This window comes from Ambystoma mexicanum, chromosome 10, assembly GCF_040938575.1.
Source record: "Ambystoma mexicanum isolate Mex_15411 chromosome 10, UKY_AmexF1_1, whole genome shotgun sequence".
In the NCBI taxonomy this organism is placed as follows: Eukaryota; Metazoa; Chordata; class Amphibia; order Caudata; family Ambystomatidae; genus Ambystoma; species Ambystoma mexicanum.
Genome location: NC_090932.1, coordinates 173,517,394 through 173,538,602, shown reverse-complemented (window position 1 = coordinate 173,538,602; position 21,209 = coordinate 173,517,394). Strand labels below are relative to the sequence as shown.

At 42.9% G+C, this 21,209-nt stretch overlaps 1 protein-coding gene across 1 annotated transcript in view; it reads right to left on the bottom strand.

Annotated features, from left to right (window-relative positions):
* Positions 1-3,119: 3,119 nt before the first annotated feature.
* Positions 3,120-21,209, bottom strand: part of LOC138493148 (fish-egg lectin-like) — a 262,786-nt gene continuing 244,696 nt past the window's right edge. Inside the window, exon 4 of the mRNA XM_069620333.1 lies at positions 3,120-4,197. Within this exon, the coding sequence (XP_069476434.1) occupies positions 4,053-4,197 (145 nt within the window). The 3' untranslated portion in view covers positions 3,120-4,052. The remainder of the gene's footprint in view (positions 4,198-21,209) is intronic.

Here is a 21,209-nt window from a genome sequence, read left to right as displayed (position 1 = left end):
ATGTAATGTAAGGTAAGTGGTTTTGTATAGCTGCAGCTGTCTGCCACTATTGGTAGCCTTGCTGCGCTTGTTTATTTTAGAAGGTGGGGTTCATTAGTGGGAGAGTCGGAAAGGCAGATGTGAAACCTGTGCAGGTTGGATGTACCCGGTTCCTGAGTGCCAATCTGCTTTCTATGGGTTTGGCGCAAGAAACATGGGAGTATGTTATCCATAGGGAAGAGCCCAAGACCTGATAGATTACAGTGCTTTGGGCCTGGTTAGCCACTGATGTGAGGGAGTGAGACAGGTCTACAGAGGAGAGCTTGGACGTGGCTTGGTTAGCTTTGATGTGCTAGCGGCTCGGGCTACGGTCACCTTCTGTGGGGGGTGTTTGTGTGTAGTGTAAAGTGGTAGGAGATTTTAGAGGGGAGTCGTTATTCGGGGGAAGGCGGAAGTAGGCCTTACAAGGCAAAACAACCTGCAACCCTGCACTCTCACCCCTGGCCAGTTGCAGACAGGTCCCACCTCTCTATGTCCCAATGCCACCTCTCTCTCTCTTTCTCTCTCTCTCTCTCTCTCTCTCTCTCTCTCTCTCTCTCTCTCTCTCCCTCCCTTTCTCTCTCTCTCTGTCTCTCTCTGTCTCTGTCTCCAATAGATACATTATACCCCATGAGGAATAAAACAGCATCTGTGACTTGGAAGATGAGGGAGAGGAACGATGTGGAAACCCACACACTACCATAACCTGCTAAATCTTCTGGGAGGCAAGAACTTAAGGTTCAGTGGAAAGGCAACTTAACATTTGAGGACCATAGTCACCTATTTCACTTTCCTTAGTATGTTGGTTAGCAGGCTGAACGATGCCCAAAACCTTACTCTAACACGCTCAGGTGCTATTACTTCTTACAATTTCTTGAAAAACGCAAACAATATATTCTCTTATAAATTTCTCTTCCGTGTTTGAAAACAACCTAACTCCAAATGTCTTTAACTGATGTTATGATTCTAAACATGGCTGATAGTGACACCTACTGGTAAAGAGCAGCATTGTCACTCATCTTTTTATTAACGTTACTGTGGGGAAAAAATCGCATCAGGAAGTCAGTTGAGTAGTCCTGTCAGAGCCCTGGCTCAAGGGCAATATTTGGAGACTACCAGACCTGAGCACTGGCTAGCCCCATGCCACATAAATCCCTGGTTGTTTACCTAGTAAGCAACTCAAGGAATAGATAATGAGAACTCTGCAGACACCCACAAGTCCCTCAGAAGTAGCTGTATGAAATGGCTAGAGTCTCTTGTAATCCCAGCAGTGTTACTCTAGAAGATATCCTGGAGCCCAATGGGACTCTGAGGGTACTGGACAGTCGGTGCATCAGACAGGAAGGTCAGCAGGGGAGAAAGAAAGAGAAGGCAGAGGGGAACAGGGTGGTATTGAGCTTCTTCCGGAACTTGAGGTGGTCCGGCTCATGCCTGAGTGAGGCAGGGAGGTTGTTCCAGAAGGAGGCACCCACAGAGGGGAGAGATTTACCCCCCCCCCACTCTGTCTGGAGAAGCATCTGACCCTTAGAGAGTTGCAGAGGGTATTGAACTTGATGCTTGCAGCCACCGGGAGCCAGTGCAGAGATTTTAGAGCTGGAGAGATACGATCTATGGGCTTGAGGCCACGGATACGTCTTGCAGTCCTATTCTGGATAAGTTGCAGAGGGTGCAGTGTAGAGGCAGGTAGACTGAGAAAGAGGCTGTTGCAGAAGTCCAGTGTGGAGAGAACCAGAGCTCTGGAGAAAGTGAGCTTCTGGGGGAAAGTGAAAAGGGTAGAATACCTCTAAGGAGGCGCAGCTGGAAGTGGGCCTTCTTAGCAAGGTCTGTGATGTGAGGAGAGAAGGAGAGAGTGGAGTCGAAGATGACATCAAGGCTTTTTGCCTCACAGGAAGGCGAGGGTAGAGGGCCCAAGGAGGGCGGCCAGAGTCAGAGAGGGAGGGTGGGAGCAGGGGTCCCAATGAGAAGGATCTCCATCATACTGACATTAAGGCAGAGATCGTTGGAGGAGCACCACTCATCACACTTTATTGGAGTAGTGCAAATGTACATACAGTAAATATTTAGGCCAGCTTTCAGGTCCATTCCTTCCATTAGAAACACCTTTATACAACCTTCATGTCACTGTGGCACAGCTTTCTGACCACTTGAGTCTGCCCTGTCACAAGTCAAACTTGTGAGCACATCAGACAGGCCACTCGCCTGTTGTGTACTTCCTGGAATGTGATATTGACATTGTGCACGTAATTCCCAATTCAGGAAGCCAAAGGCGGAGGAGGAGCAAGTGGGGAGTGGTAGGAGTTCTGGGGTGTCCCCCAGATAATGAGAGAGAAAGCCGGGGGGACGAGAGGGCCTGGTGTGGTAGGGAATGGAAGGGCTAGGTTTCCGGAGAATGAGCAGGGGAATGGAAGAGGGTGGAGGGTGGGGATGGGGGCTCAGGGAGCGCAAGAGATCCTTTTCGAAACTCCCATTGTGTGAAGGGCCATTTTTATTTATTCATGCTGTTCCAATGCTTTTATGTGGGTTCATTTTGCTAGATCAATAGTTTGACGGTTATGCTAGGAGGGGCTATTTTGTCAAGAGGATGCCATGTTTGTGAGAGATTGGTAATTGGGTTGGGAGTGATGGCATTGTTGGCACCAGGTCAGGCATTTCTTGGGCCAGTGGTAACTCCACCGGACAGAGCATCATTAAAGCCTTCTGTGAATGAGAGAGCTCTGATACCAGGGTAACATGGCACAGCATGCTGCGTGCCTGTAAGAGCTCCGACGCCAGGGTAATAGCTCCGACGCCAGGGTAACATGGCACAGCATGCTGCGTGCCTGTAAGAGCTCCGACGCCAGGGTAAGAGCTCCGACGCCAGGGTAACATGGCACAGCATGCTGCGTGCCTTTAAGATCGCTCCATGTGTGCAGAGTAACATGTGTATACACGCCAACAAGAGGTTTGGCGTTTAGTTCCCATTGGAGATATCTCAGCCCATGATCCTTCCGAGGTCAACACATCGAGTGCCATAAGGATATAACTATATGATATATTCATTATGTAGCTTAGAAACAGGGCAGAGCTTCACACACACAGATGGGGAAAATGCACACCAAGAATGCTTGGAATGTTTTTGCTGATATTGCAGATAACTTACATAGACTGTTATTATAGCATGCTGCCCTTGCATATAGTATTACACATCTTATTACTTCTGGACAATTAGAATACATTGACAAGTAGATAATGCACATTGTTCTTATATTACATTTAAACAGTGGTACAAATTCATTTTAGTAACATATTGACAAGAGTGCAACGTCATGAAAACTGTTAATAAAATGCACACTTTTAAAAATTCACCATCACCTATTATTCCCAAAATACATGGACAACCTAAACTGAAGCCGAGATTCTTGGCTTTGCCGGTGCTTGTTTTCCATTCCTCCCCGCTGAGCAATGACCCCTGTCTTTTTGGTTGAGATTGGTGCATTACATTTCAGAGCTGTTACGCGACACATCAGTCAACGGTTTTGTCCCACTTCGGCATCCATAAGATTTCAAAAGATCAACTTAATGTCACAATGGAAGATAAGAGAATGTGTACCTGAGCCACAAAGCCGCCTTTGTCATGGACTGATACCATCCACACCGACTTTGCAGCTTTGAGAAATTATTTATAGAGGCCATAAAAGCTCTTTCGACCAGAGTTACAAAACAGGCACCAAAAAAACTAAAAAAAAAGCCAGACACACAGCTAGCAACAGATGCCAATGCCAAGAATGTGGAGAGCGAGTACCAAATGCAATCTTCCTCTCGCTGCACTCCGCGTACTGGCACACTGGGCAGCGCTAAAGCGCCATCTTTGAGCCAAAACTAAACATGAACAAGCTTACAAGTGCAAACTGTAATTTGACTGTCGTTTTTACTGCAAGCAGTACATTTGTAAATCATAGAGTTGATGCAGTGAAACAGTGCTCAGTGTGAATGGCTGAAACATAAATATTGGAGGCAAGAAAGCCTTCAGATGCCACACACTCTCTTCTTCCTCCTTAGACGTCACATCTAAAGATTGCCCCCTCAGTGGTGATCAGCCAGACCAGGCTCAGATCATAGGTCACGTGTCTGAACTTATAACATTTGTATTGCAGCTCTGTCCAGGAGACACCAGTTTGGTTTAAGTCGGTGATGCCATCCCTAAAAGTAAAATCAAATAAACACTTATTAGGGTTTACATATTGGTTGAGTGAAATTAAAAGTTAGTACATTTCAAGAGGGTGGAGTACCCATCAACCTTGCTGCAACAGTGAGGGTCTAAGCATCCAGGGCTAGTCTCCCGCTGCTGATGGGCTGCACCAGTGCCAGAGACCCCCACCAATCCGCCCTTTCGAATAGTTTACCTTAGCATGGAGCACTGACTAAGTGCAGTGATGCTCCATTGCCAGGGCAGAAGGCATTGTGCCACTTCCTATGCTGCAGCCCCTCCCTCTCACAATCATCATGTGCACACACAGCTGGACTCCTGTCAGTTGCATTTCCACACCTCGGGTCACAGCATGGCACATTCAGCAGTATGCTGTTGGGGGGGTGGGGGGCATGAAAGGGAAGAAGAGGATGGAACAGAGGAGAATAGACGAGTAAGAAGTGGAAGATAAGGGAAAGGAGGAGATGTGAAAAGAGGAGAAGAAGGAAAGGGCGGGAAACGAGAAGAGGGGAGTGAACAGGCAACATGTGAGGGCGTATGGAGATAGGTGAGAGGAAGAGATGGATTTAGAGACAGTAAGGGAGACACAAATAAAGTGAGAAAGAAAACAAGGGAGAGAACAAGAGAGAAGGGTAAGGAAAGAGTACACTAGGCTGTAGAAACAGAACATTGGGCAGAGAAAAGGTTAACACTAAACATGTTGTTGCAGCACCTTGGCACCAGCCTGCCTTGATTTCAATGGGAGCATCTCTACTTTGGCTTGACTGTTCCTAGAGCATCTGCTCTACAACTACATTTTGGTGGCATTACCAGGTCTTCAGGCTAGATGGCCACCCAAGGACAATTTCCCAGAAGGAAAGAAGATTTGATTATCATCAGCACAGTTATAGAATAAGATACCTACCTGTAAAAGTAAATCGTGCAAAGGCTTGATAGATATTAAATAACAGCAACAAAGAAGCTGCCTTGGAAACATACCACTCAACAGATGGTACAATAGGCACATGGCAGCCAGTTTGGCCCTTGATTGTCGTCCCACAAAGAAAGAATCAGTCAGTTTTGATGGGCTTTTAATGATGCTTCAATTGTGTTGCTAACTACGGATTAAAAGTAATTAGTACCCGGCGAGGGGTGTGTGCTGGCAACCCACCCAATGAGGAGGCTCGGAATGGGTCCTAACCAGACAGGGTGAGACCCTGCTCTGAGCCTCCTCAGAGTGGGAGGCCGCCATCTTCCCTTGCTGGGAATCAGGTAAGTGCGCTCCATGCGCCCTCTTGCCTTACCCCACATTTCTTCATATTTAAGCCCCCTCAATCCCCTCCCCACTTACCTTGTGCTGCGTTGTCGCTCGCTGACACTGGGAACAGTAGTGTTCCCGGCGCATCTCTGCTTCGCCAATGGCCTCCATGGAAAGGGTGAAGGGACTGTGTGTAGTCCCTTCTCCCCGTTTCCTGGTGGATATTTTTTTTGTTTACTTTTTTAAAACACATTTTAATGGCCACCATGGAAAGGGAGAAGGGACTACATGTAGTCCCTTCTGCCCATGGCATCCATTTTGTTTGCTTTTTTTCTCGAGTTGAGAAACGGTTTACACAATGTTTTTCAACTGGAGAAAAATATGCTTTGTTATTTGCTCAGGCTTGTAACTGACACCCTGGGGCATTTCCAGACCAGTAATATCCCCCCTCCTCGGTTCTATTGCTTAAATAGGTCCAATCAATCTGGCTTTGGGGCAAACATTGAATTTTAGTAATGTGACTAGAAATAATGTTCTTTTTCGGCCATCTAGGCTAATGATTTCCAAATGTGTTATGCTGAGACAACCCACCCCTCCCCCGATAAAAAGTATGTTGGGGCCCCCATGACATGTTTTATATTAAAAGCGTCACCCCTCTAATTCGAAATACCCTCACACCCTGTGAGCATCCTTCAGTCTCACCCTAAGCAAATGTTGAGGGATGTGTGGAGGAGGTTCACACAATGAGAATCACAAAGGACCATCTCAGGCGCAATTGCGGCCGTTCCGACTAATTCAAGGATTATCTTTGTTATGATTAATTACTGTTGAAATTATTCCTTTCTGGCACTCTTTACTGCACAGTCTATATTGTGCTTCATAGTCGTTCTTTTTAGTTTGGGCTATTAGATGTCACTTGCGACACCTATGAGCCGAAACTATTGCAGTACAGATAGGGAGGAATGGCATATGAGGAGGGACACACAGCCTATAGGTGTTGTTTGGTTATTTGCCCCCCTCCTCCTGTTGACTACCCATGGCCATGGTAATCCCTATGGCCATTCCCATCCACTTCCTGCCTCTCCCTACCCAAAACACATCCTCCTGGGATCTCTTTGAGCTTGCTTTATTCAAGCCTTTTCATCAAACGTTGGACTCGAAGTGCCTGCCAGGGATTTTTCAAAGCAGTCTTAGGAGAGTTAATGACTTAGAGTTGTAAACTCACTACTGGTGTAATAGAAATGTCTTACCTGTTCTGCCATTAGCCACTTGATTTATAAGCACCCTGGTTGACCTTCACTAAAGTCATGTTAAAAACAAGCATTGGCAAAGCCAACAGTTTTGGCTTGTGTATAGGTATTAAGCATTTGCCAGGCACTGCTATTAGTTGCCCTGGTAATCACACCATTTTGCTCCTGCTACCATAAATGGCCAGTTAATACCACTACGTTTGTGCCAAGTAAGTGCCTTTCCCTTGCCTACACAAACGCCCAAACTGTTAGCATTGTCAATGCTTGTTTTCATTGTAAAATAAGCAGATCTGTTATGTGTTAAGTGTGCGTTCCATGGCGAGTGATACGAAACCCGTGTCACATGGCATGGAAGGAATTGTGATATTTTGGAATGTTGCGGGAGTCGGTGGAATGAGACAGTTGGTCATGGTAACACATTGCCCTTTTGTTATTCTTGTCACAGGCCATCATGGTAAACATACTTACTGAAATATATTGCTGGCTGCGTGCCAACCAACCATATCCAGAATTGCGAGATTCTGTGTGCATGGTAACCTATGCATGGTAAGGGATAATACTGGTAGACTAATGCAAAGACACAACAACAGCATTGCTGTGGCTCAAAATAGTGGGTTGCCTGGAATGAAGTGTGGTGAATGTGTTGGTATGATCAGCAACTGACAGGACTGAGTTTGCTAAAGGGGTGCACAAATGTAAGGGCATTTGCACAAGCACAGGACTTTGCCTTTGTGTAAACGCAGATCTCACTCAGGCAAAAGCAGCAGTGCTGGGCACATGCGGGAGGTGTGGGGAATCGGCATATGGCGACCACTCTGATATTCACGAAGCACACTTCCTGGCAGGCCACCCGTAATCTCGATATCGAGTAGCCAATATTTAATATAAACACTACTGGCCGTGCAAGGGCATAGATATAAGCAGCAGTCGTTGACCTACAGGCGAGTCCAATATATGTAGCAATATTCACATATAAGATACAAACTATTTGCTTCACCAGAACTGATATGGATTTTCAGTTTTAGTCATGTTTAGGGCATATTATTTTGAGCAAGATTCCAAACCATGAATGCATTTATGCGAGTACATAGTGAGGTTTCTTCAATGCGAGCACAGTTTTCAAATGCATTTGATACACTCAGGCAAAAGAGTAGAATTCACAGTTAGATGCAGAACCTGGCGTTGGTTTGAATTTCTGGGCTCCATGCCAGATCATTAGCTTTTTTATGGTTCTTGCGGGTACATCGTGTAAACCAAGTACCTGACTGTATTCACAGCTTTTCTGGGAAGTGTTCCAAAGTGCCTTGGTAAGAACTACAGAACCTCCTGCGAAGTTTGGAGCTGCCGAGTGGCTTTTATAAGTGGGTGAAAGGTGCATTATCTGCATTAACCTTGCTCTGAACATATACACGCTTTTTACTTCTCTAAAAAGATGCTTTACACTGATACTAGACCAGTGAGCTAATTAGCTTTTTGGGACGACACAGGTCTCAGCTGCTTTTTGCTTCCATTAGGTACAAATTCTAATAAAGAGAGTTGACAGTTTAAGCCCAGATAGTATAAAAGTGAGTTTTCGGAAGGCAGAGCAGGAGATTTGCTGTTGGCAGGTGCAGAGGAGGCAGAAGGACGGCTGGAAGGCGCAGGCGAGAGGGAGAAGCACTGGCCCATTATTCCCCGTGCAAAGGGTAGGGGCTGATGTCCCTCCTTTTTTCCTGGCTGGTTTTAAAAGCTACTAAATAGGATTTATGTCCGTTTTGAGACATTTGAGTCCCCAAATGACTTTTTTTATTGACTTTTGAACAAAACTACTGAACTGGGACAGCCGACACAGCCCTTTAAGACGAGGTAGCAATACTATGAAATAGCAGAAGTTACTCAAACATCAATAATCAAAACGACCCAGGAAGTTGGCAAAGTTGACTGTTTTAATATCAATTAATATCAATTATCTGAAACAGGGAGTACAACGGACATCAATGGACGTCTCATAGCATGGACTCTCAATGCATTTCATACAAAAACATTCTTTATATAGAAAAAACTCTTCATTGATGATGTTAACCTTTGTATTTGCTAACGTCATCCTACGTGGTAAACTACAAAAACCTAGTGGCAAATGTGAAAGGCTTTAGAGGAACATGTAAGTATACATTCCATAATAGTCTACAAAGTGATAGGCTCCTTAACATCAGGTGGGGAAACTAAGCGCTCCCCTCAAACCTGTCACTATGAACGTCACTAAATACATGACATCCCATCGTTACACAAAGTATAGGGGGCCCTTAATTACGTGGCCCCCTACAATTGGTTGGCACACTTACATCCGTCAGTACTTTTCCACCCACATTAGCAGCACGCAGGCTTACTTCCAGGTGCTGGTGGGCTGGTCATAACCATAGCTTCCCACCAATTAGCATATCATCTATCATCACCTCAGTGGTCTGCACATCAATTAAGGCTTTGAACTTGGCCTTGGAAATGTTCTTTGTTCTGGAGAATACAGGGGAGTGGAGGCACGCTCCGCCCCTCTGCGTAGGTGTGGTTCATGATGTTTGTCCAGTTCCATCCATCCATGTGACTGAAGACCACACATTTGAGCTCTGGTGCTTTTAAAATACTATTTAATAAACCTGTGACATCTTCCTTGTTTTTGTCCATGCCTTCTGAACAGGAGTTTCATTCTTTCACATGATTGTAACTAATGTCTGCTCAGCCAGTCCAATAAGACCTTGACTTCTTGGGGCTGATCCAGCCTCTCCTTTCTGATATTCACTTCTGTAATTCAATTGTTTTTTCAACTGCGACACACTGGAAAAAAGGCCTTCCTTCTCTGGTCCAGCTCTGCTATAAACCTTAGTGGAAACATCCATTCTTTACTTTATTCCTATATATGTATACATTGGCGCATGCTGCAATCTATTCACTACATAGCTAGTCTCAAGAATACTTTGCTTGCGTTTCGTTGCATCTGTACACGTGTAAAATAACTTGATATATTCATCGTTTCTGTAGCATAAGTTTCTTCATCTCCGAGCCTGAGATGTCACTTATCTTTGATACTTTCCTGATGCTTTATAGAATATCTTCATTCTCTTATCTCTGCATCTCTTCTATGTGCATCAGGATTACTTTGCATGACATCACCAATCTGCTTTTTCATTTATTGGTTCTTCTTCTTCTGGGATTTCATTCAAAGGGCCGTCATACTGTCTCATATACAGTTATAGATTTCTCAACGGGAATCTTGCCTCCAGGATTTTCTTTGGTGTGGTATTTTCACTGGGACTGCACATGTCTCAAACTCTGGTTCCCAACAAATAGGCAGCATGGCTGAGATGGTTGAGGTGGGGGTACTTGGCTCCTTCTCTACACTCCCCCCTGCGGGCGATTCATCGACAACTCTCTCATCATTCTTCACATCTAGACATCCTTGTCTGAAGAAATGCTTCTTTGGGACCCAGATCTTGATTACTCCTTTCAGGCATCCAGCTGATTTCACATGCTCATCTTTATTCCAAGTCATGAGCATGCACTGGCCACTTGGACTGCAATAGATCCATAATTCCACATACTTATTATGGCTCCTCGGATACAGGAATTTAGTTCCCTCAGGTGCATGCATGCTGGCCTTCACGAAATCTCTGATATCTTCCTCTGTTAGCTCTTTTATCTTCCTCTTGATTCAACATCAATCATGATCTTCATCCCTATGGCTTTCTTTGCAGTCTTCTTGCATTGTGAGAATATTATCCTAATCACACAGAATCCAAGCAATACCATCACTATCAGAGCTCCAAGGAACTTGAAAATATCTGCCATCCATTGTGGAACCCAAGAAAAGAGCGATCCAAACCAGCTATCATCAGCAATGTTTTCCACTCCATTTACTATTTGGATATGCAGCTTCGTCAGCATCTCTATGGCATCTGTCAAGGGGCCATTCTTGTCATCATGAGAAGGTATACATGTGCAACATGATTCTCCAATTTTTGCACAAACACCTCCATCCATAGCTGTGATCATGTCTAGGACATATCTATTCTGAAAAGTCATCAGTCGTATGGCTCTCAGCTCTTCCCTGATAGCATTGAATCCCTTTATGGTAGTGTTGATTGTCTGCAACAACTCCCAACTGGTAATTTGCAGCCATTTTGTATTTGCTCCAACCTGGAAATTTGGCATAAAGATCAACGTGAATATTGACGAAGTTTGGCTGAACAGTCAGTGTTCATATTGAATAGAATCAAAGGCTTCTATTGACTTGGCTGAGAAATAGTTCTCTCTCTTCATTCTACTTATTAGCTCCACAGATCTCTTCTTCCTCAGGTGAGCATCTGCTTTAGGAAAGCTGTCAATGTTCAAGTCACTTTTAGGAATCACCAACGCTGGAACATGAACATTTACTATAGAACATTGTCATCCCCAGTTCTTGGCCAACTTAATGTAAGCTCTGGATCCACACGCTCAGTAGTGATCCATGATCACTGCTGTTCCAATTCTCATTCCTGGTATATCAAACATTCGACCACAGTTCTGGTTTTCTCCGACATTTGTTTTACCAATGTTTCTGAAGCACAACTTGGCACTTTCCAAAGGCACTATCTGCAAAGGTCCTCCTTTATCCTCGACCCATGTCAGTAGTTTGGCAAGTCCCGGCCATAGAGGCTTGCATCCATTCTGCACTATGTCAATGGTTGGCTGGTAAAATCCAATGACTACCCAGGCTCTGCAGATGACCACTCCTTCTTCCCATCCATCTGGTGGAAGCACTGATCCCCAAATCTGCATCTGTACTTTGTTTTTCCATCTATGAATTTCTTCTGCAGATTTTCCTGGACTCTCCAGTCTTCTGTTTACTCCCCATCTGATTCCAGCTCCTTTCACTCCAGGCTTTTCATATCTGATCATGTGATTGTTAGTATGCATTCTCAGCCTTGTCTTTGTGTCTTGAACGTAATCAGCTTTGTCTGGATCTGTCCATTCAGTTGCCCATTTGAGATAGGCTGTTTGGCCCATGAACTGACCCCTTGTACGGTAGAGTGCTATTTTTTTAATGTTTTTATTTGTTCTTGATTCTATTACAAAGTAACAGAACCTTTACAAAACGAAATAACAGATCATCGTTGCAGTATATATCATACAAAATGTAAAAACATCATTCAATAGAATTTCACACAAACATATTCAGATTAAAAAAGTACAGCAGTAGTACAACAATAAAAATAATATGTCCCTTCACCTAAACTAGTAAACTAGTAAGTTTGCATACACCATTTATCAAACATTGGCATTAACATAATTGTTTAGTTCCTTTTCTATCAGTTTACAGAATCTCGTTAAGGCATAAATGAGAGGTTTATGAATGCCTTGCATCATTCTTGCCCATAGGAATATTAAACAATCAGTATAGTTGATATTCACAAATTCCATAAGTAAAACAGTTCTTGAATGTTTAAAGTAAGGACAGTATAAAATCAGATGTTTTAGTGTTTCTTTAGGTTCAGTACACATGGGAAATCTACAATGCTTGCTTTCACTTTTCATCGTATTCACAGCCCAATTCGAGGTTCTTTCTTTGGTATGTAATAAATTAAATGTGAACCACAGGTAGGCCTTCCGGGTGTGATTACAAGGAAATAGAGTAATATGGTCGTATCTAGGTGTACGCTTTTTGGTATATAGATAATATTCCTTGTAAAGTTTATATGACCCTATTTGATCAATGGTTGTGCACCAATCAAGGTCGAACAACTTTTTTTTGGCATAAGCAGGTCTAATATAAACGTCATCCACCGTGATGTTGGCCTCATTGAGAATAGTGTGTATTCTGGTCAAATATTGAGCCATAGGGGTTGTGGGCATTAATTCAATTGTTTTCTTAATGTCCACGTATAGGGAATTCGCCCTAGGACAATTATTCTTGCGAAATTTGTGAGGAGACGCCATTTCCAGCGGGTGGATAACGCTATTAGACCTAGCTCATGTCTTAGGGATGCATTAGGCAGGGACATTGGAAGAGACATTGCACGTTTCAGGGATGACCCTTGTAGTTGGTCCAGGATCAAACCCATTTCACCTAAACATATATCCAGCAAATACAGAATAACACTTTCAATTTTTAGTGTAAAGAACTCGATGAAAGGAGTTAATGAGAACTTACAGTATTTTGCGAATATTAATTTTAGCTGTGATGTAAGTGGTCTGATCTTGTTGTTTAGTAGATCAGTCCACATTTTAATAGAGTTTTTCTCTGATAGGTGATATCCTAGGTAAATCGTGTCTATAATGGAAGAAATGGTAGTACGCATAATGTGCCATTGAAACTTTCCAGTTTTTTTCTGAACACCAAATTTCATCACTGCGGTTTTGGCTGGGTTGGGAGTTAAATTATATGCTTTTGCAAACTCTTCAAATAGTCGTAGTTTAAGTTGAAGGCCTGCAGGGGTAGGATCAAATAGAATGATGTCATCTGCAAAGGCAAGCCATTTTAATCGGATCAGCCCAATTTTCACGGAGAACAAGTTTTTCTCATCCTAGCCTTTATCGAGATCTGCAAGGTACAAGTTAAAGAAAGTAGCGGCTAAGTTGCAGCCTTGCTTTAGGCCTATTTCAGTGCTAATTGGTTTCGTTGTTCGGCCTTCAGAAGTAAGTTTGATTTTATAAGAAGTCTTGGTGTGTAAAGCTATAAACCAATAAATTAGCACTAGCAGTATTCCCATTTCAGTTAATTTGACCCATAATAGATTCCGTATCACAGTATCGAAAGCTGAAGACATATCGATCAGGGCAATATAAACTGGGTTTGCAGATGGTTTTTTTGCTCCTGCGATGGTAAATGCCATTATCATGGCATTGAGCAAGGTACTCATCCCTTTCCTGAATCCAGTCTGATATTTAGAGTATAGTTCATGCATTTTCGATATGTTTTTCGAGATCATAGAGAAGAAGCCTTGCAAAAAGTTTTGCCTCAGTGCCAATTAGGGCAATGGGCCGGTAGTTCTGGGGCAGGGAAGGGTCACCTTTTTTGAATATCGGTATGATATTAGCCGAAAGCCAGGAAGCAGGAACAATTACCGAGTTAAGAATGGTCTGAAATTTAGTTTTTATAATCGTGGCCCATAAATGTGGATCTGCTTTGTACAGGCAAGGGGGAAAGCCATCTGGACCAGCCGATTTCGAGTAGTTAAGTTTGGAGATAGCCCACTTGATATCATCAGTAGTCCAGTTCAAACGAGGAAGATCTTGGTAAGGTAAAGAAGTAGTACTAATATTCAAAAATTCAGAAGGGATCCAGAATTTGCTTGTGATATAGGTGTGCCAGATAGATTCAGATATTGCATTAGGCGTTGAGAGTGACACTTGAGTATGATTGTTTTTCATCGTTCGCCAAACGGTTTGTGTATCATGGTCTGTTATGGCTCTAATAAGATTGCAGTTAAGTTCATTGTATCTTAGTATTCTTATTTGTTTTAAGTTTTGTTTGTACGTGGTCACAATTCGATGCTGTTGTATTTGATACATTTCGCGAGGTAATTCATCGTTTTTTTTCAAAGCTCTAAGAGCCTTATTTTTTTCACGCTTCTGGGCTTTTCAGAGAGGGTCAAATAAATGTCGATGTTTAGTGTCAGAGTTTTCTTTTTTTTTACTAAAATGTTGTAATGCCACGTGAATTATTTCGGCATAGATTAACTCCATTGCACTAATGGAGATTCCCTCAGATATGTCTCGGTTGGCAATAGCAAACGTTATATATTGTACTAATTGATTACATAGGGCTTGACTCCATCTGAGAGAAACCTGTGAGCGATCTATTTCGCACAACATTGTAGAGGGATCGACTGTCAAAATAGGGCAGTTAATTTTTAGCTTGCCCAGTATTTGTGCATGATCTCCATAGGGCATCTGATTAATTATTAGCGGTGATGATGTTAAAAGCAAATTGTGCGAAACAAATATAAAGTCAATCGTTGACGATTTTGCGTCCCTTGACCATGTGGTCCAGTTGGATTTTTGATCAGGTGTAACATTATCAAGGTCCCAGTCCTTTAGAAAGTTCCTCCATGTCATGCCTCTGCGCTTCGATAGTATATTAATTTTAGAGCCTCTGAGTTCATCATTGGTCCTACAATCACAATTGAAATCCCCTCCTAGTATTATCTCAATGTTTTGGTATTCATGAGTTACAAATTCTAGGCAGTTCTCAACAATATCAATCATCTCTTCAATTAAGGTGTGCGCCGGATTCCAATAAATTGTAATAACAATTAGGTAGGGATATTTATAGATGTTTGTCTTTAACAATATCGCAATCAAATTGCTAGCCTTCCAGACAATCTTGGAACTAAATTTTAGGGGATTATCCACTGCTATCAAAACGCCTCCAGAGGGGCGGCCAGCAGAGGATCATGTAGCTGGAATACAGTGCGTGGTATAATCAGATAACGGAAAAGCAATGGTTTTCATAGTTTCTTGTGTCATTAATATTGATGGATGATTGTGGCAATCAATCGTTGAGTGCCATTTCATGAGATTGAGGTAGCCGCATGAATTCCAGGATTGCAAAGTTAGGAAAGTCTGTAGGGGCAGCTATGGTATGGAAGATGGTACCTTGGATTTAAGAATGGAGTTAAGCATCGGGGCAAGCCATGGTAAATCCTCAGAAAAGCCCGCTCTGAGCAGTAGCTCGTTACTAGCTCCATTTTCATCCTCATTAATGTTGGATAACAGAGTAGATTGCAATTGTGGAGTGATGACCTGAGGGCATCTGTACTGAATGAATTTCTCTGCTTCTTGTTCATTTGCCATTGAGCTTAGGACTAGACCTTCCTCTTTTATACCTTCCCTATTGAACCATAGATATTTCATGACAGCTTCGGAGGTCAAGTAGCACACAGCACTGTAGTTGTTTTCTGATGATAATGATATTCTGAGGATATCCTCTGATTTAAACATTCGTAATTGGGGGATTCAACTAAAGAGTGTTAAAAGAAAGGCTCGATTGATACGATTTGTGCCAAGGAATTCGCGATTTCCTTCCAGCCCTATTAGATGGTGCTTTTCCATGATAGTATGATGATTCTTGTCAGGGGATTGATCGAACGATTTTATGTGAGGGTCGGAGGTGTTAACATTAGAAGGGACCTGATTGCTAGAGCTGATCAAGTTAGGACTTGATGGTTCATTATCCGGATTGGCTTTCGTGGGTCTCTCATAGAGTTCTTTCCTCAGGATGTCTAGAATGTAGAGGTGAGTTAGTGTTGTGGAGGTTTGAGCTTTCGAAATAGTTCTATGCAGTGCAGGACCATGCAAAGATATGCGGTTGTGATCGGATGGAGCAGGTGCACTGAGCAGGTCTCCATTGCTTGTTGGCAGAGGAAGTGATTCTGTGAGGGGAAAGGTTGTGAGGGATATTACTTTTCCTCGTCTGTTAACTGCTATCTCTGGCCGAACTACACTAAGAAGGTCCGTTTTTCCAGCATTAGTTGCTGAACAGTTAAGTTCAGTTGTGCACTTGTTGACAGTGGATGATGATATATTGGTGCTAATCAGCTCTGATTTTCTCAGGTGCGGGAATGGTATTTGTGCAGCTGGCAATACTGATGTTGATGGTTTGTTTTCTCGTCCATTTGCTGCTATCATAGGACCAATGGTTATAAAAGGGTCCATTTGTCCAGTAGTGATTGGAGGGCAATTTGAGTCATTTATGCAGACTTCCCTATAAGTTTTTTTCATTATAGTAATGGGAGGGTCTAAGGGCAGTGTGTCGTCATATCGGGTAGTACGAGATCTGCCACATATTGGAAAGTAATTGACCAAGTTCGATTTGACTCCCATCAATTGCGTCGAGGCCTGCTCATTCGAAGGCTCCAAACACAAGGGTAAGTTTTTTGTTGTCATGTTTGGTGTTTTATTCCGTATTTTGGTTATTGTTGGTACATTGTTATTCTCATTGAGATGGGTTTCTGTTTCTTTGTTGTCTGAATTGCCTGATTCAATTTCTTTAAAAGAGTTTGAATTAACATTCGAATTAGGCATTTTTTGGGTGTTTATTGCTTTTTCAGATGATTTCGGATTGGGTTTTGTGGGTAAAATTAAGGCTTCTTGACTTCCTTTTGAAAGTTGTTGCAGGTCGATGTGGTCTTCATCAGATGTTATTTCATTAGTAATGGATGACGACAATTTAGTTGAGTTGGTTTGAGTGATGGAGCCTTTAGTCAATGCATCCTTACGTCTCTTAGCATATCTTTTGACAGCTCTTTGATGCAATTTTTTTGCTCTCCGAGACATAAAACCAGTCGTCTCCGCTATTGGGAATTGTTCCTGTGGGTCTGGCTGCATTTGTTCGAATACTTTGAGCAGCTCAGTAGGACTATCAGGGCTGTCACTATGCTGAGTGGATTTTGGGGTATATAGCGCTATGATGGTATTTATTTTTTCTATAGCGCTTTTTAGCTCCATTGGAGCACTTTGACAATTACACACTGGGGGTTTGAAAGTACTTCCGGAGATATTGAAAGAGGTGTTGGAGTTCGATCAAGACAGCACTGAATGTTTTTGTTTTTTGAAGTCGGATTGGTCACAGATAACTGATTTGAAGTTAAGTCTTCTTTAAGATTTTTTAGTATTTCAGCTGCCATAATAAACCCTTCGATGCGATCCATCTTTGAGGACATAAGTAAGAGCATTGTTTTGATCTCTTTCAATTCAAGATGGGTCAGATCGTGGCCTTTGCCGAGGAGGTCTAAGATACGAATGATCAGCGGAAAGGTGCCAGGGGAGTGTTGTATTTGACTCCCATCAGGAGAAGGTGGTAGGTGAGAGGTTTTGTTATGTATTTCCTCCGGTTCCAGGGAGAGGATGGTTTGGGACGGAGGTGGCTCTTTATTTATGTCATCAACATTTACAGTACTCATGTCTAAAAGACTTTTAGGGTAGATCGGCAGGTGCGAATGAAAGGACATGCGCTTCTTCACAGAGTTAAATACTACTGGCATCAAAGTGCCAGTAGAGCGACAGACAGCCTGATCTAGCGCCTCCATTTTCTCCATGGTTAAGTCGAATTGCCTTTTGTCAGTTTCAAAAGCCAAAGGTGATTCTGAGCAACTTCTAAAATCATCAATGGCTTTACGCACCTCGGGGCTAATGGAGGGGCCAGAGGCAGAAGGCGCGGAAGGTGCAAGGGGCAGATTGGGATTGGAAATTGGTGAGTTTCCCTGCCCATGTATTTGGGCAGCATGAGAAGAGCGACAAGACGCAGGCATCTCTTCTTTGATAAGAGTCGTGGCATGAGCTTCAGGAGCAGCCGTTTCAATATATGAGGTTTTTCCATGACATACAAGGGAATCAATGCTAGTAGAGGAGAGCGGAGAATGAGTAATCAAATTGCCCTTTCCACTTCTTAGTCCACTCACCATGTTTGCCTTTACAAAAGAGAAACGAGTTTAGTCCAGAGAGGAAAGTTTGATGCAGATTAATTAATGCTTTATGATTAATATCTATACATGCAGTGATAGTTAAATCAGTATATGCATTGATTGATTTGAAAACACATGGCTAAATGTTAGAATGAGCAGTAAATGACTTGTGGAGCATGTAGCCAGGCAGACAATGAACAACAATTGTTCTCTCCCTTTTTACCTGATATTAGGTTATTTAGAGCGACCAGCGACCAGCTAACAGCAAACAGCGCTACTTATAGTGCGTACTTAATGTGTGCGCGCAAATGCGCGCGGGAAGTAGATTATATGGACTTCCTGTGTTAGGGGGCGGGACCAGCTAAAGTAATAGAAAGAAAGGAACAATAATAAGTAATGTATACTTATATTAAAGTATATAATAACAGTAGTGAGGACAAGTGAAGGTGTACCAATGTCCAGGCAAGGTCAGGCAGTCCAGGCGTCTTCTAAGAATCTTGAGTGCGTAGAGCAGCATAACCGGACAATAAACAGTGCTACCTATAGCGTGTACTTAATGCGCGCGTGCAAATGCGCGTGCGAAGTAGATTATATGCACTTCCTGTGTTAGGGGGCGGGACCAGCAAAGTCCAGGCAAGGTCAGGCAGTCCAGGCGTCTTCTAAGAATGTTGAGCGCGTAGTGCTATGTGTGATAGACAATGTGCTGTCTGGACGTCTATTTCAATAGCTATGAAGATCTTAGACTTCCCCATGCTATAAGGCAGGAGTGCACATACAAAGCATTCCTCCTTTGAGGTCCTCCTTCCCACTTATTTCATATGATGATACCATATGTTATTGCCCAAGTGTGCTGTACTATCCAAGTAGTCATTCAACTCATGATCATCCTCCCTAGCACTTCTCGTAGGTCTCTTTCTTTTCTTATGAGCTTCTATAATCATTCCATGAAGTATGTCAGCATAATTCTTTCTTACTGGACCAATTACAGAAACATTTGTCAGTGGACTTGGTATTTTTACATGTACTACCTATGTGGGAGAAAGTTACAGAAGCCTCATCCTATTAACCTAATGTGGAGGAAAAAAGGTGTCTCGTATAATCTCCATATGTGATCTTCCCCCAAAAGGAAGCCTAGATTTACCTATCACAGGACTAGGGGCCTTTGAATGTACCTCTAGAGTAGGGACAATTACATAAGGTCTTGGTTGTCTGATAGTTGCCACATCTTATTTATTTATTTATTTGCATTTTTAAAGCGCTCACATAGCCCGCGGGCATCGAGGTGCTGTTACAGGAATTGTTTTTTTAGTTGCATAATTAAAATTTTTCTCTTGGTTGCGTATTTATAACACGCTTAAATGCCCAGAGGTTTCTAAGCACGGACCCAGGGATCGAACCTGTGTTGCTTCATGTCGTCTTGCTTCCAAGGCAAACACATTGTTGCTGAGCTATCCTCCCGGGACGTTCTGTACCCTCCTCCTGCATAGCAAGATAAACAGGAATCCTTGCTGTATTTGGGTCTAAATAATAAGTAGTGCGTACTGTAAATGAAATAAGGATCACAATAAACAAAATGTATGTTTAAATGATGTATAAGTAGGCCCACGTCATGTACAAGTAGCTTCTTGCACATCGTGGTGGTCTCCTTTTGTTGGCCATGACATTATTACTGTTGAATCTGCCCATTCTTAATATTTTCTAAGGATAGAAAAATAAACTTTTATTCGGCAACATCATGGCAATATCTTAATCTCCTCAACAAGCTCTTCAAACAGCTGGCTGATTGCAGGAGAATTAACAGGGTTCCTGATGTATAGAAAAGAGTCGTCTTTTCACCAAACAAAATGTGGATGCCTCTCCAGCAAGAAATAGACAACTATAGACAGTAGACTCTGGATCTCTTCCTCCAAAAGTCTCATTCAGGACGTTCTCAATGTTCTCTCAGAATATAGGTTAACCTGTTCGATTATATCACGTAGCAATTCATTAAGTGCCACTGTATTCCTCGGATCCCTCAAGAACGTGCGAACATCAGTTTGTCTTCCAACAAGATGTGGGCATTCCTCAATCAGGTAGTGGAAAACCAACCATACTAGTCTATGAGCATTCTCATCAGATAGGGGCATTTGTGTTTTCTCCACTGTACTCAGGAAGCTGGAGAACTTACTCTATTAGGGCTGCGAGAAATCTCCTCATGATTGGACCTTTCTTAGGATCCTGCAGGAACAGATGAACGCTAGTAGTTCTCCCCACCGATGAAGGGCATGAACGAAGAATGTAGAGAAAAATAGCAAGGATGATCCGATGAACGTTGTCATTGGGCACCACCATAGGTGCCTCCAAAGAGAAACTCAGTGAGAAAGGAATTGGGGAACTGTTCCCTCATCGAAAAGGGGGAAAACTCCAGATCTGGCATTCTTTCCTTCCCGATCAAGACTTAAACATGTCTCAGTCCAATGTTTAGCAAGCGCCTGTGGCTCAAGAACAAATAGCTTTCTACCACTCCTTTTTTTAACAGCTTAAAAGAGTGTCCCAAAACAAGCCAGAGTACAATGTACTCTTTATCTGTCTTACTGGACAGTCTCTGTGTCCTTCTTCCTTGTCATGGACCTAGTCTGCACATGCTGACGTTCTTCCCCGATGCTTGCTTCCGAATGGGGTGGGGATGAAGGGGGTTCTCCAGCGTAGATCTTCACATCTCCGAGAAATATCCACAAATGTCTTTCTAGCACTTTCACTGTTGACGGCATTACGTCCTCCATGACAAATGGGCCGTTAAATGTGGCTCGTGCCATTTATGTGTAAAGTTCCTAATTAGGATCTGATCACCGGGAAAAAGTTTGAGAAGGTGTTGTTTTTCAAATCCGTTTGTTGCATGGTCTCCATCTGTGTTCTGAGCCCCACACCTCTTCCGCTTGAGCTGATCTGAAATGACAGAGATACTTGTAGTCATACATGTTAAGTGACCACATCACTCCTTTCCTGACAATTCTGCTCCCTTCTGGGCATCACTTCTAGTTCTAGGCGGAGGTGTGAGGGGTGTCCCAATCCGCCTTCCTGTCACTATTTCATGGGGCATCAGATGGTGGTCGGAACTTGGTTCA